This window comes from Sebastes fasciatus, chromosome 23, assembly GCF_043250625.1.
Source record: "Sebastes fasciatus isolate fSebFas1 chromosome 23, fSebFas1.pri, whole genome shotgun sequence".
Taxonomy (NCBI): domain Eukaryota; kingdom Metazoa; phylum Chordata; class Actinopteri; order Perciformes; family Sebastidae; genus Sebastes; species Sebastes fasciatus.
This window is the reverse complement of record NC_133817.1, coordinates 18,737,428-18,760,034: the sequence shown is the minus strand read 5'-3', so window position 1 is coordinate 18,760,034 and position 22,607 is coordinate 18,737,428. Positions and strand designations below refer to the sequence as shown.

General features: G+C 42.6%; 1 protein-coding gene across 1 annotated transcript in view; it reads left to right on the top strand.

The window, feature by feature from the left end:
• The first annotated feature begins 927 nt into the window (after positions 1-927).
• pdzrn4 (PDZ domain containing ring finger 4) overlaps positions 928-22,607 on the top strand; it is a 45,009-nt gene continuing 23,329 nt past the window's right edge. Inside the window, exon 1 of the mRNA XM_074625949.1 lies at positions 928-1,135. Coding sequence (XP_074482050.1) covers positions 1,067-1,135 — 69 coding nt within the window. The 5' untranslated portion in view covers positions 928-1,066. The remainder of the gene's footprint in view (positions 1,136-22,607) is intronic.

Genomic DNA, 22,607 nt, shown 5'->3' with positions numbered 1-22,607 from the left:
TGGTGGAGAGAGGGGCCAGTTGGGCTGGAAGCTAATTTGAAGCCAATCAATACGGGTCTGTGTTTCTTCCTGTGTGTGTCAGCCCAGTCCGGTGCCCTTGTCTAACTGCCGGCAGAGAGCGAGAGTGAGAGAGAGGGGGAGCATCTGTTTGGTGACTATCACTCTCTGACTGTAAATCTATGCCGGCCACTAAACACCACCCCTCCAACCATTGTACTGAGTGCAAAAGGCTATCTGATTGAATCCAAATGAGATTGATTTCTATGCCAAATCCAGTTGTCAAATGTGGGAGCAGACAAATAGCCCTTTCAGTAACTTGATTAACTGTTAGTGATGACATTTATACTCCTTTTATTGAATTTTTCTTCCTTGAAATGTGGGGATTTTGCATGTTGGTGGAAACAGATTGTACTCTTGAGCATACACATACAGATCCACACACATGCAGCCTTCCACTTCGCCTGCATGCAACAACAACTGATGTTCAGATACTGAACCTGCCCAAGATAAGACCAGTCCCCTCCCCTCTTCTCCCAGCCCCCTTTTTCCTTAAACAGCCAATGAGGACGCTGTCTATTCATGAGCCGGTGGAGTAAGAGCATGTGTAGGCAGCCTGCCACAGGAGGAGGTGTGTCTCCATGAGCCAAAAGTGTGTGTGCAGTACGAGCGTGTGCTCACACTGACAGAGGAGGTGGTGGAGAGTGTATGTAGGCATGCAAGTGAGAATCAAGGGAAGGAGTGACAGGCAAAGAGAAGCCAGGTGCTTTTTGCTCATCTTTACCACTGATACACTCCCCACACACACACACACACACACACACACACACTGAAGGAACTCTACTAAAGCAGTGAGCTGATACACGTGGGTGTGTGTGTGTATGTGTGTGTTTCCTGTGCTCGGAGCGACAGAGGGGGATCTCTGAGGATACACGGATGAGAAAGAGGAGTGGGGGAGCCAAAGGAAGAGGAGCCCGAGTGTGTTTCGCCCCAGGGGGAGCTCACACACACGGCAGACGGCGCACACACACTCCGGCGGGCACTCTGCACTGTTTCCCTGGCAACTAGAATGGGCTGCAATTTGTGCACCTTGCAGAAACGGGAGGAACACTACAAACTGCTGTATGAGATTGCACAGGTGAGTGAGACTTTAAAAGAAATAAGAGGAAGGAGGTGAGATGGTGGGAATCATCATCAACTTCAGAGGGGTTGATGGTTATGATGGTAGCAGGAATCAGAGTCATTTTGAGAAAGAGAAATCGGGAAAGAAATGGGATTGGGACATGAGAGAAATATAGAAAAATGAGTTATTTCCAAGCAGCCAGGCGGAGAGCCAGTGTGTGTACAATATGTGTGTGTGTGTATTGCTCTCTCCATCAAAGTGAGTGGAGCTAGTTATTTCTCCTCAGCAGCAAGAGATGTGAGAACAAGTTCAGCTCTTTTTTTTTTTTTCCCGCGCTGGCTCCAGGGGAATTCATCACATCTCCTCTCGCCTGTGACTGTCTAGAAGCAATATAGTTCAAAGAAGAACCAGCGAAATGTGTTCTCTGCTGTTTTCCTCTCTGTCAGAACTGGACTTTTTTTTTTTTTTGCTTCTTCTAACTTGACGTGACGGTTTTCACATCGCTGCTGTCATGTAAAAAAAATAGTAGAAGGATGTCCCATTATGTGCTGAATGAGTTCATTGACCTTTGACCCCTTTTTAATTCATAGAATTTCACCCAATATATAGGCAGAAATTGAAACATAAGAAATATGTCTTTTGACTTTGACAAAAAGGCTCATGTTGTCATAATGAGCAGTCAAACACTGTGAATGTATAACTTGTCATCTTGCACTGGGCTTGGCTGGAATGTGTTGATTAGATAGGAAGTGTCAGCAAGTGTGAAATCACCGATAAAAAACACATATCTCCAACGTGCCAATCTTTTAGATATAGAAGAAAAGTATGTGTTTGTTAACCTCTGAACAAGTTTTATTTGAACATGTTTCATTTGTTAATGTGAGCTTTAAATTCACATACAAAGGAAGATAAACATGTGAAGTGTTGGTATGTGGTTTTCTACAGCAGCGATATGTGTGGAGCTGATTGTGGGGAAACACGTGCTACGGGTTTTCTCTGTTGTTGAAGTACAGTACGGGCGAATACGAAGCCAGCAGCGAGGACTCATTCATCATTTAGTATCTTACACGGTTACAGACAGCGGGGGGTAACTGGATACAGCATAATGAGAGTGAGCAGTTCTGTTGAGCGCTAGTTTTGTTATGTAAAATATACTGTCATCATATCATATACTACCATTCAAAGTGTGTACATTTATAGCCCTGGTGGGAAATAAACTCTAACTGTGTCCAATAATAATGACAGTAAGGCTGTATTTTGATGTTGATGATCTTTTTATGGGCTCTGTAAAATGTGAGAAATACATTACCACGACACCAACCCTCCATCGCTGCTACACGCTGCTTTCATGAACGTTGCTCACAGCGCTGCAGTCTGAAGCTCATTACGCTCTCTGACTAAATGCCCCCATGCTTTAATGAGATGGTGGATGTCTGTGTTGCCTGCCTGGGTGGTGTGCAAGAAAATTAACCATGTCAGTTAAAGGAAACCCTAGGAGGTCATGGCTCCTTTGATACCGCTAAGGTGAATTGAAAACCTTTAATTGACTATTTAAAGATATGTAAAAGGATGTGGCTGACTAAATTGTAATGATAAATAATATTGTTTAAAGGAATGGTTTGACATTTTTGGGAAATACATTCACTTTCTTGATGAAAGTTAGATGAGTAGGTTGATACCACGCTTATGCCTGTATAGTAAAGATTTAGCTAGAGTCTGCAGCTGGTTAGCTTAGCTTAGCACAAAGACTGGAAACAGGGGGAAACAGGTAGCCTGGCTCTGTTCAAAGGTAACAAAATCAACCCACCAGCACCTCTAAAGTTCACCATCTTGTTTGTCAAATCTGTACAAAAACCAAAGTGTAAAAATGACCACACTCTCTCTTTAGCTTTTCCTCGTGTTCCCAGTCCTCTATGCTAATTTAGCTAGCTATTGGCGCCAGCAAAACTATTCCTTTAAAGAGGATCTATTATGCTTTGTGCCTTTTCCCTTTCCTGTAGTGTGTTATATAGTTTTTTTGTGCATGTAAAAGGCCTGCAAAGCTCAAAGTCCACGCCAAACGGAGTTACTCTCCCCGACAGAAACACTGCTCCTGAACTGCCTGAAACACCTTACTTGAAGTCCCACCTTTTCTTCTGTAATGTGGTGATGTCACCAAGTAACGCATTTGCATAATACCTGCCTAGCTGCAAAGAGTCCAAAGAGTTTTGTTCACTTGAACAATCGCAACAGAGTGGGCCAGCTGACCAATCAGAGCAGACTGGACTTTTCGAGAGGGCGGGACAGGAGCTCAAACAGAGCGTTTCAGACAGAGGGTGAAAAGAGGTGCTGCAACACAGCTGGTATGAGAAAAGTAACGTGTTTTTTGAACATTAAAGCATGTAAACATGTTCTAGTAGAAACCCCAATAACAAGTATGCACCTGAAAAAAATAATAATAGGTCCTCTTTAAGTTTTGAATCTAGAATAACGTGTAGAGCGTACGCTGCTTAACATACATACTCTATGTATTTAGTGGTTTATGTACTAGACTTCACATATGGCACCAAAAAAAGATCTAACATATATATATAACAGCTATAGCTCAGGCAGTTTTCATTTGGCATAACATAACAGCAGATGCATGATTGTGTCATAAAGCATGGTGTTTGTGTGGAGAACATAAAAGTGAACCTTGGTTTCCTCCTATTTCCGCACCACACTAGGTGTCCTGGCGCTGTGGCAGACGTCCAAGAATATTGTGTGTGTGTGAGTGTGTGTGTGAGCGAGCATACTTTTAAACGCTCTGCGGTGTATATGTGACAGTCGGCGAACACCTACAGTTCTCAGTACCAGTGCAAAAGAAAGAGAGAAAGAAAGAAAGAGAGCTCACCAGGCAGTAAGTGTGTCAGTGTGACTTTGTCCCGAAACTCGAGGCTGAGGGGATTCTGCAAATCCAGAGAGACTCCGCAACAATCCCTCCGTCTCTTCTCTCTTTTATCATTCCAGACTCATTTCTTCTCTTCTCTCCTTTCTCATACGTTCTCCTTCTCTATAACCTTCATTAGTCTCTCTCCCCCTCTGGCTTCCTCCCTCTCAGCAATCTGTTTCTCCCCTCTCTCGTTTTACTTTGGCACACACACACACACACACACACACCACTATTCTAAAAGTGTTTTTGTTCTGTTGTACTTCCAACGGTGCTACACAACCGGACACCACCTGCTCATTATACCAGTGGAAAAACAAAGGATGCTGATACTGTAGCTAAAGCAGGGATAGAACAGGTGCACAGTGGCGCTGGACTAGAGCTTTGCACGAACTGTAATTCTCTCGTTCGTCCCTAGATACTTTGGTGATGAATTCCTCCTGTGTGTGTCTCACTCCCTTGTGTCTTGGTCGGTGAGTCCGGACCAATGTGGTTTCTCATTAGAGCAATGACACATTTGAGAAATCATTAGGTCCTAAAAGTCCCCCGAATCGACTGTTATCAGGCCATTATATAGGCGTTATCAGTCGCTACAAGCACCATAGATGTGGGTCATTAGGGGCCTACTACACCCACTACGTTGTAAAAGTGAAAGTGAAACTTAAAAGAAACACGTTCTAACATGCTGTAAAATGGAATGAAACGTCCCGTTTTGAACGCAAACAAAAAGGTTCTTTCTTTAGGTTTAGGCAACAAAAAACACAGTTAAGCTTCGGTAAAAACATTGTGTTTTGGGTTAAAATAACTACGAACACAAACTACGCATTGTTGGTTTCATACGCGATGCGAACTCCAGTCTCCAGAGTGAAAGTCCTGTGTTTTGAAGAATTATATGGTTGCTAGAAGTCGCTGTTGTGTTCTTTTATACCTTCTTTCGGTGATCTACCATATGAGTAGATGATAAAAACCTACTAGTGGGTGTAGTAGGCCCCTATCGACCCACATCTATGGGCCCTGTAGCGACTGATAACGCCAATTTAATAGCCTGACAACAGTGTAATCGTCTGTAACATGCTCCTATAGCCGAATCCAGAGTTATTTCCCTTCCTCTGTTCATGTGAATGAGACCGAGAACGAGGCTGGACCGAGGGCTGGGAGGCGGAGTTAAAGAAAACACTAGTGTGCCTGCTCTATGGGCCCAATGGTTGCGGAAGATGGTCGGGTACTTTATCACTCGGCAGTCGAGCCATTTTTGCTTCATGTGCCACTGAGTAACTCTCATAGGAATGAATTGGAGCCCGCCTCCAACTCCAACAGTTCTTTGTACAACCATGGTGCACATTTTTCACATTGAGTTTAAGTCTGATGAACTTTGACCCTCAAATTTGTGCCGCTGACCGATAGCAAGCCGTCTTGACAGCGCTGACCTTTTAGGGGACGGAGACTCCAAAATAGAGGAAGCTGTTGTCACTCATTAGCTATGACGCACTTCCGCGTAGAATGGTTTGCAGAACAATTAAAATAGAAAGAAGCTTGGGTAGCTGTCGTGACTGACTAGCGCTAGCATGGCGGCTGGCTATAGTTAGCGGCTTGTTTGCCAGCTACAGTAGTTCAACAACTAGTCACTCTGTCACCAAGCTTATAGAACCAAATATTTCACAAAGACATGCAGATTAATTCTTTAGGGGCCTTAAGCCTTTAGGGGGATTTTTCATTCTCGATGTTTAATGTGTTTATTGAATGAAACAATGACAAAATGGATTGCAGCTATTTTTGACTTATGGAAGCCTAATGATTTCTCCCCCCCCAAAAATGGATATATAGTGTTTGGAACAGACCTGTTCAACTTCAGCACCTAACAGAGCATTTCAGAGGCCAATTCCAGGTTTCAGCCCTGAGGCCTTCATAGTGTCTCCCACACCACGGTGGCTATCTCCGCTCACACAGCTGCACTATTCTGACAGGACTGCTGGCTACACGACCCCCGCTGCCCAGCGGCCACACTGAGAGATTTATGACTCTCGTCAGACCATTTACATTCAACGTTTCATTTGTGATTTTGTGTGCACACTCGCACCGCGGGGCTCCATTCTGGCCGTAGCGAAATTGCCATTCCATGTATTTTGCTTGTGGCTGTGTTAAATTGTCCCACAGCCTCTGGACTTCAGAGCCTCTCTGGACACATGGGCTTTGTCCTTTTTGGTTGTACCAAAGTCAGCACTATTGTAACACAACATTGCAAAAGCCACTAACTACTCTGTGTGTCATTCTCCTCTGCATTTCTGCTAAGTAATGTTTGTTTTCTATGGAAGAATTACTGATTATTTAAGATTCAAACCAAACGAAGGCATGGTTTGTTGAGTGCAGTTTGAGTCGGATGTGGTTGATTTCATTGTGTGGCTCAGTTCAGCTATTGGATGCTGGTTCACATATTGCATACAATCTTTAAAGTTTTAATCATAAAGGCATTTGCAACACATTCTCATCCAAACTCATCGTATATCGCCGCTTTGTCGCGCTCCTTAGCGTCACTTTATTTTCGGCATCGAATCCACTATTGTTACCTTGGCGTCCCTTTAGGATTAGGCAACAAAACCATTGTAGTTAGGTTTAGGAAAGAACTACGTGGTTGGGGTTAAAACTACTACATTTGTACAGTAAAAATGACACTGAACGTTGTGAACACGGGACACGAACAGTGGTCACCTGGATGAAAGCCTTGTGTTTGTTGGACCCATCCACCTCCCCTCCCACCTGCCCGATGTGTGTCTTTTCGCTCTTTAAACTACGTCACCACACTCCCAGCGCACTTTCTTGGGGCATTTACTGTTGCCACGGATGGGTTTAAATTATAGTTGATGGAACGCCTGGTGCGTTTCATACTGGCTTGTGCGGCGCTACCGAACGCAGATGGCCGCGTGACAAAGCCTCGGAATTTGACGCCCTGGGAATGAGAACGGGCTGGAATTTATTGTATCAAACCCCTTACTTATTATTAATTATGTCAGCATTTTTCCAGCAATGTATTTGTGTTTTCATTGTTAATGGGATTCAAATTGCGAACCTATACATATAGGAAACGATGCATGAACATATTGGACTTCATGAGGAAGACAAAGGCTAACACATGCACACATTTCATGTCTTGTGGAACACAATATTTGATCATACGACATTGTTAACTGTACCTGTACTCTCATCGCTTTATTTAACTTCCTTTATCATATACATATACCACAGTCACAAGGATATTATATTACCTTTTAAGTTTGATTTGCACCTCTTTTCCCCTCTTTGGACATACGTGGTGGGTGTGTACGGGTGTGACCCAGGCCAATACTTGGTGTGAGCCTGTCCTCGGGACACAGATGCTGTGCCACATGTCCAGCCTGTTAGACAGCATGGAGGGGGCTAGACATGCCACCCCTTCATCCCGCCTCCCGCCACCACCCTATGGTGTCCAGAGAGTGGCACACAGAGAGAGGGGAAGCTGTGGTCAGACCCACACAGCCGTCACCTCCATATGGCCACCTCAAGACCTGGACCGCGACTTTCATCCAGATAATAGGGATGTGAAATATGTCGGTGCTACATCGGCCAGAGAGGTTGTGGAGAGAAGTGGAAATGGGAAATATTACTGTGATCTAAGAGTGAGAATGTGTGACAGAGAAGTCTGGGATTCAAGTTCATGAATATAATCTTCTACTCCCAGATGATCTCACCTCTGAATGATGTTTTTGGGTCATAAAATGTGCTACAGATGACCAGCAGGGGATGAAGGGAGGTGGTGTCACCTGATTCATCAGCTGTCCACGTATACCAGAGAGGCACAACATTGGTCCTGAACTGCCTGTCTCTGTTTTTCCGATGGGAGTTTGAGCTTTTTCAGAAAGTATAGAATGAAGTGACCTTTCCATTTTTCCCCGTATTTTTCGACCCAACAACTTGTCTTCCTGTCTGCGAGGGTCAGTGAGTTTGACCTTTTCACCTGTAAGTGTAATTCCACTTGACAAGTCTCTCTCTCTCATACACAGATGCTTGCTGTGTGTGGGGTTTGAATGGCAGTTTTATATCGCAACAGCTTTCTCAAAACATACATCTTTGCTCGCATTTAAATCGGTCTTATATTTATCTACCGCAAAAAAGAAAAAAAAATTAACGATCACACTTTTAGAGGTGCTAAAAAATAAACTTAGGGTGTAATGGTTTTTCCCCTCCTAAAAAATGTTAACGTAGCATTATGGAAATGAACTCTGCTGTTGAACACAGATCATCTGGTGTCTTCCATCATGGTTATAGTTGCTCGTTGGAGCACAGCGTGGCGGTAATACCGCATGATTTAGAGGTGCATATGGCCCCGTCGCCGGCGCTGTGGGTAGCACGTCTTCTGGTCGCCGGCCAACACTGGAAACAGGAAACGGGTGATTATTCAGTGTCGGGTTAATGCCGGGTTAATACGGGAAACAGGAACCTGGTGTGTGTGTTAACAGTATGAAATTGGAATAGATTGGTGAGGTATTTTTGATTTTGTGTGGACGACAGACAGCTTGTCATTCTCTACATCGACTAGATTGGTGAGGCATTTTTGATTTTGTGTGGATGACAGACAGCTTGTCATTCTGTACATCGATGTCTATGTCTAGCTGGTGTCTTTCTTTGTGTATCTGTCTGCCTGACTGTAAGCAAACAAACCACTTTCTTGCTGAGTGTGTGTGTGTGTGTGGGGGTGGGGAATCACAAAGTCAGGGGAAGACGGGTCCGGCATATAGGGGGTGGGGGGGGGGGACAGCAACAGTCGCCGTTTCGCTCCACCAGCCAACGATCTCCCCCTGCGTTGGCTCTGATAAGCCCAGGATGAAAGCCCTTTATGTGGGCAGAGTGACACTCCTCACCCCCCTCCCTCCTGCCTCCCTTCCACACACATGATGCATGCACACACAACTACACGGCATTGTTAAGAGGTAGATATGCCTATTTGCACATACTGTGTACATTCATGTACAACACAGAAGGGTCCATCCATTCATCAGCTTTACGATGTGTTTTTTCTTTTTTACGACTGTGTAAAAATGTCATTCAAGCTCTCAGCGCCTGACAAGTGGACTTATCAGTTGTTATCAGCCTCTAGCTGATTACCATACGCACCAATCGGCCAAGTGGCCTGGCAAAGATGATAGGAGGTAGAGGGAGAAGGGTGGCGGTGCAGGGAAAAATGGAAAAGGTAGAAAAAGGTGTGAGAAAGAAAGAAAATAAAGGGATTGTGCAGTAGTAAAGCATGAGGGGAGAGAACCAGAGCGAGAAAAGACAAGCCATCAATAAGTCCTTTAAATCCCCCCTCATTCTCCTTCTTAACCTCCTCCTCCCTCCCATCACTTATCAGTCGCCAAACACAGTTTCAAGTCCGTTCCATCCCACTGCCCCTGTCTGTCTTCCCGCTTGTTTCTCACTGTCTGCCTATCCGACTCGTTAATACACTTTGGCGGGACCCCGGTGCCACAAATTCTCCCCGCGTGTTGGGGTAAACCAATGCAAAGAAGAATGTAGCGACGGAGCGCACGGACACAGACAGTCTGTCAGTCATGTGTGGGAGGGGAGACACTCATTTTGTCTAGTCTCAGTGTGCGCGCTGTCAGCCGGTGATTGTTATACGGTTTGAAGCCAACCTTGTGCCAGAATAACCCAATAATGCACCTTATGGCCGCACGCCGCAGGCTATGTTTTGTCAGGTTAGACAGATGTTACGGCGAACCATCTGGAGCTGTTACGGATATGTTGCAGAAATTTGCTGCTACAAGAATGCACACAAAATATCCCCCTAGATATTTAGCTGTTTCAGGGAGAGAGAAAAAAAGCAAAAACGCAACTTCTGAGACATAAAAAAGCCTCTAACATCTTCCGTATTAGCATAAAATTTCTCTCAGTCAGATCTTTGGATGAGTTCTTTGGCAGCGATGGTGCAATTTCCATCGGAGACCAAATGTCAGTTAAACTATAAAAATACGCTTTTTTTCCCTGCTCTTTCTTTCTCTTTGCCAAGAATTTCACGCATAATCATTCAGGAGTATTTGTTGCAGCTATTTCCAAAGAACAGTGGCTCTGAGTCGTGAACATTTACTGCTTGTAGTGTCGGTGATGATGTTTTTCTCATTGACATCTGCTCTACAACATGTCGTCAAAGCTAAACAACTCTACATACAGTATGTGTCTTGATCGAAATGCTTTAAAAATGCAAATAGTGCTGTCGTACTGCCACTGCCAAGTGTGTCCTGAACCCGCAGGGTGGATCCAGGTGGTCTAAAGGGAGATTAGGTTACAGCAGGGCGCTGGTGTTGAATTCCCACTTAACCAACTTGGGTTTAGGAGTCATTAGGCCCACTCAGAGCCTGGCATCGAGTCCAGTTACAGATAGAATGACACTAAACCATCTGCATAGTAGAGGGGGGATGATTGCATTCAGCGCGGGGTGTAACCATAAGCCGTGTGTTGATGTGGGAAATGCCCTCAGGATGGAGAGTGGCCGAAGCACCGTGGATGGGTCTTTGTTGTTGTTGTTGTTGGTTTGAGGAGATGTATTAGATTGTGTCTTCTGTGGTGCAGTTTCATTGAAATCTTGTTAGGTGTGGGAATTGAATACATTTGTGGTGCAGGCAGTGCATAACAGTCCAGCTCTGAACAATGAACACGATGGCAAATTAGTGTCTTGAGAAAACTGTTGAGACAATTAAGGAATTACATGCTTTTCTTTTTGAACATTTCACAAATGTTGGTCAAGGGGATACTTCCGCTCATCCTCTTGTATTCAAATACCAGTCTGGGTGTGGGTCCAATGTTTTCCCAAAAGTGCAGAGTCTAAAAAAAATTCACTTCATGTCTAGAATTGTTCAAGCAGAAATCCTCGAGAGATGTGTATTTTGGTAAAAAAGAAACCTTGAAGAAGAATTAAATACTGTGTTCATTCCTTTTGCCCAACTGATAGAAATATGCTGCATTTGCAAAGGAACTTAAAACCATGTCTTTGTGCAACATATTAATATTTTCACGTCTGCCAAAGCTATGGTTAAGGTTTAGACACAACCTTCTTGGTTTCGTTTAGGGAGATATCAATCTCGGAACCCATTGGCTATCGATCTGACGACTGATAACCATCTGGGGCCAAGGGGTTATATTTCTGGGGTTCCAGTGTAGTTAGCAGATATTCGGACCGAGACTTCCTTTTCTGTGCGCTGCTCATTGTTTACAATGTAGTTGTAGCCGGTTTACAAGCTAAGTAGCCGGTTTACAAGCTAATTTTAAACCAATAAAAAGACGGATTATGAGACGATAGCCGGTGGGTTCCCAGATTTCATTTCGGCGAATGGGTTCTGCCTCTTTTGCTCTCCACATGGACCGTTTACCTCCATTCAACTGAAGCCTGCTTGAACTTGATTGGTCAATACTACTCGGACTACAAACGGAAACCAGAAGGCTTCCGATGCCAAAATCTTGTCCCGTTGACTACAGATTCTACATATGAATGCAGAATCTGTTTATAGAGATTAGGGAGAGATTGCCGTTTGGTTAAATAAACAAACAATCTACACTCAAGGCCCACTTACATGTTTTTTCCCCCAGGACTTTCAACTACATATCAGTCTTCATTTAGTCAATAGCATTTGACTGATGATCTTGTCAATGTTGGCTTAAAAGTTTAGCTTGACAGTTCAGTCTTGACCTTGTTCCGGAACAAGTGACTGCAGGTAGGAAATGAGAGTTCAGTCTCCCGTGTCAAAGTCACACACTTTGCTGACCCAACCATGCACCCCGACTTTGCCCTTGCCGAACTAAAACAACGTCATGCTCCAACAGCCTTTGCTTTCGATACACAAAAGCCATACCTTATATACAGCCAGGTCATTTAAACACACAACCATTGCTGTTGTCTTTCTCATGATAATGTCTTTCTATCCTCTTTCAGTTAGGGGTAGATTTTTCTAGCCCATGTATTCCAAGGACTTACACTTCCATTATGTCAAGGAGGAAAGTAAAGGTGTGGAGGTCAGGATGGTGGATGGGTGTGTAGCACGTCTGACTTTTATGCATGACCGGAGTTTGCCTACTGTTTCACATTGCCAATAATGTGTACCTTTTAATTAACCATAATCTTTTCCCAAACCTTAAAGGTCCCATATTATGCTCATTGTCAGGTTCATACTTGTATTATGTGTTTCAACTAGAACATATTTACATGCTGTGATGTTAAAAAAAAAAATCTTTTCCTCATACTGCCTGCCTGAATATACCTTTATTTACCCTCTGTCTGAAACACTCTGTTTTAGCGAATTTCAACGGAATTGTAACAGAATTGCGTTGCTAGGCAACAGTTTGGGTCCATGTTTACTTCCTGTCAGCTAATGTCATTTACATACACTACAACCGGAAATAAACTGCAACACATTTAGAATGTTTACGTTTAAAAACGTGTAATGGTCAAAATATTGTATATTTATGACATCACAAATGGACAGAAATCCAGACGGCTTGTTTCAAACGCACAATTTCTGAATACGGGCTGTGTGTATTTCTCCGTATATTGAACGTTTCAATACTTTCACAGTATTTATATAGCACTTAAACCTGCTTTATACTATAACAGATATGACAATCTCACTTTTTACAATATGGGACCTTTAACCGAAGAAAGCAAGAATCTTAAAAGTGTTGGCATTGGACACAATCCAGGATTTTGCAGAACAGTCCAATATCGTCATTCTTGTCTAGGTACAGGGTTGAATAATTTCCTTCATAAAGATGTCCACAAGGAGTTAAAATATTCCCGAATGCATACGTTCTTAGTCAGTCATCATCATTACAACATGCTTCACGGCCTTGTTACGTGGAGGCCTCTGACCCATTTGCAGAAACGGTGGTTTGATTTAGAGTCAATCTGTGATGTAGTCTGAAAATGAGTCTCTAATCATCATCCGACTGATAATACGTCGGTAGTACAGTAATGTGATTAACCATTCAGTCATATTTTAGACTTACACTCACCTGCCTGAAATTGTGAATCCATTCTAAGTCTTGATTGAGGCGGGTTGATTTGAGGGCTAAATTGCACCGCAGTGTGTCTTTCACTTAACTAACCAACCATGCTTTGGGATGAAGGTATTTTTCATCCCAGGAAGAGCTCTTCTCGCCCGCTCACAGTTAGTGGAGTGTGAGGTCGTTTTTCTTCTCCACCAAAGGGGCGGACTGGGGAAGCTTTGTGTTATGAATAATGCTAATGGCTTAGGTGCTTCCAGTGAGCATAAACATGCATCACTTTAAAATGAAAAAAAGGCAAAGGTTTGGTGGGAGGAGGGATAAAAAAAATGGAAAGTTCACACTCCAGGCTTCTTTTAAAAAAACAAACTTAATTTTATGCAAAAAGCACCGCATAAATCTTTCATTTTCCTGCACCCCAGTAAAATGTTTTCACTTTTCCAAGCTTTAGCATGTTTGCTAATTATGCCCCTGCATCCGGAGCTGGCTCTTTATGCCTTGAACCAATCTGTGCTCATGTGAATAACAAAGATTCATAGCAAGACTTCTTTCAAATAAGGATAACCCCCTTTTTGTGAATTTTAAATTTAAGATTACCCCACTGATTTATGCTGTAGATTGGGATTTTGAGTGCAGTGTCCAATCATTTTTCCTCTAGATTCCTGTCTTAATTTAAAGATAAAGAAAAAAAGATTATGAACTTTGGTAATGTTTTTCTGTTACATAGTTCTGAGTCTACAAAATGCTTCAAGCGATGAGAGGCTATATGCTAATTCCTGATGTATTCAGTCAGCATCCATTCAATCTGTCTGTCTCTTCACTTTGTGTTTGCCTGTGGTGTCACTTTTCATGACACCGTTAAACCCTGACTAGTGTGTTTATACGTCTTACCCACAGCGCTGCCGTTGCTTAGACCCAAAACAATGAAAACAAGGGCAGCAGAAACTGAATGGGATCTTTTAAGAGCCATTGCCACATCTAAAAGTCAGCTTTAACTGCTGTGCTAAATCAAACAAAAAATAACAGTTGTTTCTTTTCCCCAAAACAACTTAAATTTTTTGGCAAATTTGGTATTCAAAGCGCAATTTCCAAAATACTACATATCCAAAGAAATACTGTGTAAAATAAATCATACTGCCAGGTCAATCTCTAAAGAAAACAATCATAAGCGACACCATCTCCCACCTTCTGTGGCACTCAACCCCATGCCCAGTGACTCCCACTGAAGGAAATCTTTAAAAAATGGGTCACGCATATATAGTTTCATCTTTCTAAAAGGCCTAATAACTTCTGAATACAGCTGGGCACTGCAGTTTTTAGCGAACATTACTCAAACAGGAGAAAGTAGCACATATGTTGGGGACTATTTTCTGCAGCGGATTAATACACATTTGGTGCACTAGTGGGTTTTTATGTCAGAATAGTGTTTATGGGATTGGCTCAAAATAAACTACAGTGACAAAGTTCTTGGTGATGAAAGAATGTGTCACCTAGTGGCTCATTGATGTGTTTTTAACACTTCTTTTTTAAGAATGAGCAACAGTATATCAGGCAAACTACACTTGTTAGTAGGATCAATTCACTGTTGGTTTTGTCTTGTTCTTTAAGCTACAAGAATAAACATGCTTGGATAGAGAATGTACGTTCAGCTTTAAAGGAGTAACACATAACCTCTTTGTGAACTCAGCAGTCTGGATGAATAATGTGGGTCTAATCGGTGACCCCCGAGAGCCTAATTCAAACTCATTGCTAGTGTGTGTCGCGGGGCTGGAGGAAGGGCCACTGTATTGTTCAGCCCGGCTCGCTGGCTGTTGTTTTAATGGCAGATGAGAGATTAATGGCGATCTAATGACTGTGGGGAGGACACAGCGCAACAATAGAGTCCTGGCACGGCGCAGGCCGAGTACATTAGTCAGTCAAGACAACTATTTGCATGGATGCACATACACACACACAAATAGCATACATGTGCAGATAAAAAAACACCCCCCAGTGCAGATGTACGCAGAGTGAAAATGAAAGTGTCCATTGATTTGTCAGTAAAAGAAGTTTTTGCAGTCAGCGCGCCCCTGTCTCATCACAAGCCAAACAAACTGAGCTAATTCTCGAACCCGCCAACCCCCCAATGTGACAAAAGGAGGCTAATTTATGCATTGCCGACATGGTGTGCGAGGAATAAGAGTGTGGCGGCGGGGCTAGAAGGATGCTCACTCGTGGATCAGGGTAATTGTGATTTGGTTGCTAGGATGTTGAGGGTAATGAATGTCTTGTTGATGCAGTTTGTCATAACCCGTGCCATCCGTGGCTGCTTGAGGACACAGAGCCTATTAGTTAAACACAGACACATTGGCCCTGCCATGATGTATGAGCCCACCACACAGAAGGCATTTGTCATTTTATGAGAGAAAATCAAGAAAACCGCCAGGCTGCAGTAGATGCTGGATACGATCGTGGATTAGCAGTGTGAAGCAAACCTCTTCACGTTAGGTTTTTAGTCGTATAACTAATGTTTTAATTGGACTTCATGTGCTTTTGATTACCTCAGTGATGATGCAGGTTGACAATCACATTCGCTTGTTGTGTTATGAATAAAAAAAAATATTGTAATTCCAAAATGCAGAATACAAGACAAATCATGTTTCATTCCAAGGTTGCACCAGTGGGGAAGTATCTGTATTCATGAAGCCTAATTGAAAGGAAGCGCCTTGCATTTGGAAGTGGTACAAAGAGCAGGAAATGAGATGGTTCTTAATGCGTTCCCTGACAGATGATAACCTTTGATTTCCCCCCTCTTACATCAGAAATGGCTGCTTGGAATGACAGTCACAAGTCAGCGGTCTCTGATGTGTGCGTGCGTGTCTCTTACTGTCACGCCGGGGCGGGGGAAAAGATAGACGTGTGAAGAGCTAGAGAGGAGAAAACCCTCGAGACGCACACACAAAAACACATAGGTAGAAACAGAAAGTGATGTGCTGTCTGTTTTTTAGAGTGCTTTGGCAAATATACAGTGTTTTTTTGTACCCACTGAGCCTAAATGAAACGGGCTGACTTGCAGTTACAATGACAGACAAAAGGGGAAATAAACCCTTGACAAGCAAGACAAAGAAAAATCACTCCGCAGAAAGGAGAATGAGAGAAATAAATGTACTCATAAGATTAGATCAAAAATCCATTCCAGTCATTTTAAAAGACAATAGGGACATACACATGCTGCCATAAAAGATCATCAGGAGACACATTTTTGAGGATGTCATCAAATGGGCCAATTACTACTCCATCCAAGGGTGACAATAAACAATACTTACAATACTGAAACTACACCCGGAGTGTCTTGACTCCTGGATCTCCCAGTATTCATTCATTCAGTCTACTTGTGTGCTTGTCCTGTTTACTAATTCTCATATCATTCAGAACCTGCCCTTCAATAACTCCTTTCCATCACCTGACCTGCTTCACCCAATCACTGCTTCCCATTCCCTCTGGTTAGATCCAGCCTCATATATACCGACCTGTTCCTATACCTATATTTGCTTTGTTCCTTTCCTGCTTTGTGCTTTTGTGTTTGAACATCTATTATCTGGACCTGGACCTGTCTTAAGCTATTTCCCCAATAAATTGACTGAAGTCCTCCTGCTGCCTCCTTGCTCTGCGTTTGGGTCCTATCCCCCGTTGCCCTGTATAACCAGCCGCTACCATTAAGGCCCTGTTCAGACCTGGTATTAACATGCGTCCTTAGTGATCCGATCACAAGTGGACAGCTTTAAGTGTGTGTTCACACCTGGCATTAGAATGCGTCTCCACATGCGTCTTCAGTGGCCACTTGTGATCCGATCTCACTACCCCGCCCCATATGCAAATGAACACGTAGTAAACACACAGTAATACAGTAGCCGTTGTGACGTAATACTACATGAATGTCAGTAGTAATATCTTACATATTCGTGAATTCATTGCATTAACATCAAAATAAAAGGTTATTGTACCACCGGGGACCTCCACGCCGTATGATAATAATGCACTTCGCGTGCCTAGTCTACAGGATACAGTAGAGCACAGAGGATGTTTCCATGCTGACAAGCGCCCGTGTCTGCCTGTTTATTCACCCGAGGGGCGCGGTGATCCCGCGGATCCCAGCTGGACATCAGATGAGTAGGCGGTCCTTAATGTGGCCCAGGACGCATTCACGTACACACTGCTAAAAGAATGTGCTCATATGTGGCCCAGACCACCTCTGAATGTGGTCTGAAAGATCCGATCTCAATGCGTCCTTGATGCGTCTTGAGTGTGTTCACACCTGTACTTAAGGCTGTCCACTTGTGATCCGATCACTGAGGATGCATGTTAATACCAGGTGTGAACAGGGCCATAGAGTGTTGCAGGACCTAAAAACACGAATAGTTAGTATTTTTGCACTTCCGGTTCCCTTGTCTAGAAGTCAATGGGTTTTTAGTTTAGATGCCTGATATAAGGTCTGTGGTTAACACAAGCTGAAGAGATTTTTAATGTTTTTTTCTACCTAAAATACGTCAGTAAATATCCTACTCGAGAATTTTGAGGCTTTTACGTGTCTTAAAAGTGGCCAAATGAGACTACTAAACGTTATCACGCCAAACACTAGTCCGCCTTTAGCTTAGTGGGCTGACCTTAGTGTAGTACGTTTATTGCCTAAAGTTTTTTTTTTTTTCTGGCGATTGCATTTTCAAAAATCATGAAAGTGTTGTTCATTTGTGAAGATTATCTTTCTGAACAAAAAGTGTAAGTATAATAAATGTGTGTTTACCACAGAGCTTCTTTTCTGCAATAATCCCAAACCCAATGGAAAAATCCCATCGGGTTTTTGTCGAGGGAACAAGGGCGATGCTAACTTCCTTGCTAACTTGGCCTACAAAAATACGCCATCCCTGCAACGCAGCACTCTATTTTGCTAGACATATAACTAATTATGTTATTGATTACACTAAAGAAATTAGAAAATATATATGGATGAAAAATAGGGTGAGGAAGTACGCACGTTTCACCAGGACTTAATTGTCACATCGACGAATATTTCACCAGAATTTTACTTTAATTCAACCTTAACGTTCATCTGACAACCGGACAACCAGACATTTAACGATAATTACTGGGATGCCTAAAATTAGTACTTCATTATTGTATCATTACCTTCAAAAGCAGCAATTATGGATATATTGTTCTTCCACTTATGGTAATAATGACAAACTGCTGGCAATTCACATCAGTGCTGGACTGCTCCCTAGCTAGTGTGACTGGAAAATGGCGTGCACATGTAGCTAAATTGAGATGGTTTCTTGACCGACAGTCTTTGTGTCGTTTTGGTATTTAAAAATTAGTTGTTTGTTTTATTTCACTCTCTTTTACCAGATAACAGCAAACATTTTTTAGTAGTTTAGTTTGACTACATCACAAAATACATATTGACACATCAGCTTATAAAATGTAAAAAATGAGAAACCTGCCAGCAGCATTGAGCCCAACCTTGATTTCATGGGGGACAATTGGACATAGGGAGGTTGTAGTGATGAGATATTTTACGTTTTTAAGGGGTTATTGGTGCAAAATGGAGTTCTGGCTATGATGAAGATTATCTGAAGTGATTCTGGGAATTTTATTTTGTTTTAGCCCTCCAATGGAAGGTAACAATGTATGATCAGCTGCAGAACAGCAAAGTCAATCTTGTTGAAGGACACTTCGGCAGTGCCGATGCTTCACGAGGAGGGGCTTGAATGCAGGATAACCAGTTGAAGGACAGTACACCAGCCTGTTTAGCAGATATTATTGAACAGGGACATGTTGGAAGCACTGCTGTTGCTGCGAGATTGTAAAAAAAACAAAAACATTTGAAGCATATGCCACTGTTTCGCTAAAAGTTCATACATTTTTTACTTTTACCGCTCCCTCTGAAGTGAAGATCTAAAAAAGCTAAAACAAGCCAGCACTGTGAAGAGCGATTCCAAGAGAAAGCGCACACAGTCTAATCTGCTGCAACACAGATACTGTGTGATGTACAAGGGATTGACCTGAGCGGGGGCTACTTAACATCCGTCCCGACAGCAGCTATTTAATCCACGTTTCATGTTGTCATGCGGCCTTCCTCCATGCAGAACTAATTGGTTGTTTTTGCCTGTTGTGCGGGCACCCGTGTCTGTGAAAAAAACTGTGAAGGACACTCATTACAACTTGTGCAGACACTTGCAGGCGTGGACATAGATGCAATCATGGGTGAAGACGAGCACATAAACACAGGCAGGAAACTATTCTGTGAATAAGGGTTCCTATAATAAGAGCACTGAGCGAAATCTCCTTGAACCCTGTTGCCATAGCTTATCACACACACACACACACACATACCCCAATCCGCCGCTACTACTACCAACACAAACACACATCTCTCGCACCCCCTTTCCACTCTCTCGTCATCTGATTTGCATTTTGGTTAACACTCTAATTGCCTCTCATTAAATACCTTGTCACTTTGATTAATTGGTGCGATGCAGAAATGTAAAACAGCAGAGTGTTACAATGCATAGTGAACAGCTTCTGATTGGGGAAAGACGAACAAGCGAAGGTTTGAAAATGCACATTAGAGGTGAAATCTCACTAACTCCTCACACACTTTTAAGTTGAGTCAGGGTTTTTCTATTCCTGGAGTGAATCTGTTAACTTCAGGAACAGATAAGAGTTATACCCGAGGTTCAAATTTAGCATTTTGACTCAGACGTAGGTGCTGACGAACCTTCCTTTGCCCCTCGCAAGCCGTCTCTCCTCTCAAAGGCATCACATCACAGCACAACAGCAGTCATTTAGCTACCCCACAGAGGCATCATACTCAGCTTGAAATTGACTATAATTGTAGTGAATTATACATTTTAGCCACTCTCAGCTGTGGGGGTCTCTATATCCTTTGAAATGGCAGGTGCTGTAATTGTACAGTAGCCTAAGTGAGAGGTAATATAAAGAGTTGTTGTTCTTTTCTTTCACTCTCTGACTTCCGACCAAAGTCATAAGGAAACTAAAGTTCACTGAAAAAGTAGCACGTAATCTTACAAAACCTTCACAAACAAAAGTTCTAGAACTTAAAGAGAAATTCCCTATTTTTTTTTCCACCTAGGAGAAGTTAGCAACTAGTTAACAGCGGGAGATGCTCACGTGGCACTCGCCACCTTTCGTTGAGGAGAGTCAAGGCAACTTCCAAGCTAAAAAAAACATTGCAGAGCAAGCAGTGCAAACATCCTAAAGCTTTGCAACTAAACTTCAGTTTTAGATCATTTCAAAACTTGTCTCTAAGTCCAACCCATGGTGACCAGACATCCCGGTTTGTCCGGGATTGTCCCGGTTTGTCCGGGACTGTCCCGGTTTCAAGCTGGGTGTTCTGAGTCCCAACAAATATCTGTAAAAAACTCAAATGTCCCGGTTTCCAACAGTCACTACCAAATTGTCCTGGTTTTCACCACAATTAAAATAATAATTTTATTATACTTCTTTTCACCTAACATAGATGTTTATCATGTCCCACTCATTAACCCAATATAAAAACGTAAACAATGCACCACGTGTCAGAATTCAACGCTGATTTGTCTACATGTCAATCAATCAATGTGTTGTTGCCAAGTCTTTTCTAAAGAGCTCCAGGAAGCTTCCTCCTTCCTTTGTAATGTACCCGGCAATGAAAATACTGCGTTCTGAACACACTGCAAGAGTATATTTTCAGTCATGCACAGTGGAAATGCAGATAAAAAAAGATATTAAGACAGCTGTAGGTAGCAATATACAATAGCTGGCAGAGTATGTGTCACAGTCTGCCATTTGGTCGGCAGCATGCGCTTGTGCACACTGTCGAATACCGTGTGTTTAGTTTGTAAAGGTATCTGACAATCAATAATTATATTACACCAAAGCAATCCTTGTGTTTTGTGTTTACTAGTATTATACAGTTCTCAAATAAACTGTTATGTCGGATTTTTGTGAGAGACGGAACATGATTTTGGTCTGTTGGGGTGCTGTCCATGGTGCTGAAAGTTGCACTCGGTAGATGTGCTAAATACTGAGGTGGCCTAATTGTCCTCCATCCTAATGACAACGCCTATGGTGCTTGCATAAATGCATACATGTACGTGTGTGCATGAACAATGGTCCCCATCTGGAGGTTTATATTATAATATGGTAACCCTAGTCCAACCAAAAGTAAACAAAGAAGTTAGCCCCCTGGATTAGCAACTGGCTGTAGGCTAGCTAACTGCATAGGTCAGGGGTCAGCAAGCTTTACTACAAAAAAAAAGGATCGTAATATTACGAGGATAAAGTCATAACTTGATGAGAATAAAATCAAAACCTTTCGAGAAAAAAAGTCGTAACTGTACGAGAAAAAAGAAAATAACACGTAAAATTACTACTTTATAATATTATGACTTTATTATCATATTACGACTTTTTTCTCGTAAACCTATGACTTTAATCTTGTGATATTATGACTTTATTATCATATTACGACTTTTTTCTCGTAAACCTATGACTTTAATCTTGTGATATTATGACTTTATTATCATATTACGACTTTTTTCTCGTAAACCTATGACTTTAATCTTGTGATATTATGACTTTATTCTCGAAATCTCAGATTTCTTTTTTTTCCTCAATGTGGCCCTAATACTTCGTCGTACCGTTGTACCATAGACCTACAACAATGATAAATAAAAATTCAAATGTTAACAAAAAACAGTTATTCATTTCCATTTTTATAAATCCACAGGGAGCCACTTGAAAGGGGCTGAAGAGCCGCAGGTTGCAGACCCCTGGCATAAGGGCAACTTGTTAACCAAACTAGCTGCCTTAAGTTGCCTGTAAATCCTTCATTGACCATTTTCAAATAGTTTAGAGTTACATAATGTTGAACTTTGGCTGATAGTACAGTAGAATGTTTTGTATGAAAACAAAAGAATGGGATAAAAAAAAAAGGTTTGTTTCTACCCCGTCCATTCTGTTTTGCCATAGCTCGCCTCGGGCGCATGCATCAATATCAACGTGGTATTCTCATCCCACGCAAGGCGAGGGGGTCAATGTGATTCACTTGACCGAGCATGGCCCACCAGTTGCACAGCCTGCCACTCAAATTTATGAAACCATCATCTCCTTTGCCTTCCGCTGCACCGGGTGATATTGCATGTCAGAGACTTTTATTATTGAAATGAGACATTTATGACAGTGAGCCTTCGCCACACGAGAGCGGCCTCCTGAACCGCCTCGACGCAGCTGAAGGAGGAAGAGTAAATGAGATTTGACAGATTATTGGAGCGCGCCACCTGCGCTTCCTCACTCATCACAATATGCCAATTGCAATGTAAAAACAATCTTGCTTGTATTGAGCAGAAGTTCACAAAAAAGAATCATGATCTGGGGGATTTATGGAAGAAAGCGTGCTGCTGGTGCTGAGCGCCGCGGCTCCTCGGAGGAAAACGAGGTCGGTGTTGAATAGGCAAGGGGGGTCTCTCGGCAGCTTATTGTTCGTGGTCCATTGTAAGCCTATTCAGTCTGAGACGCTGC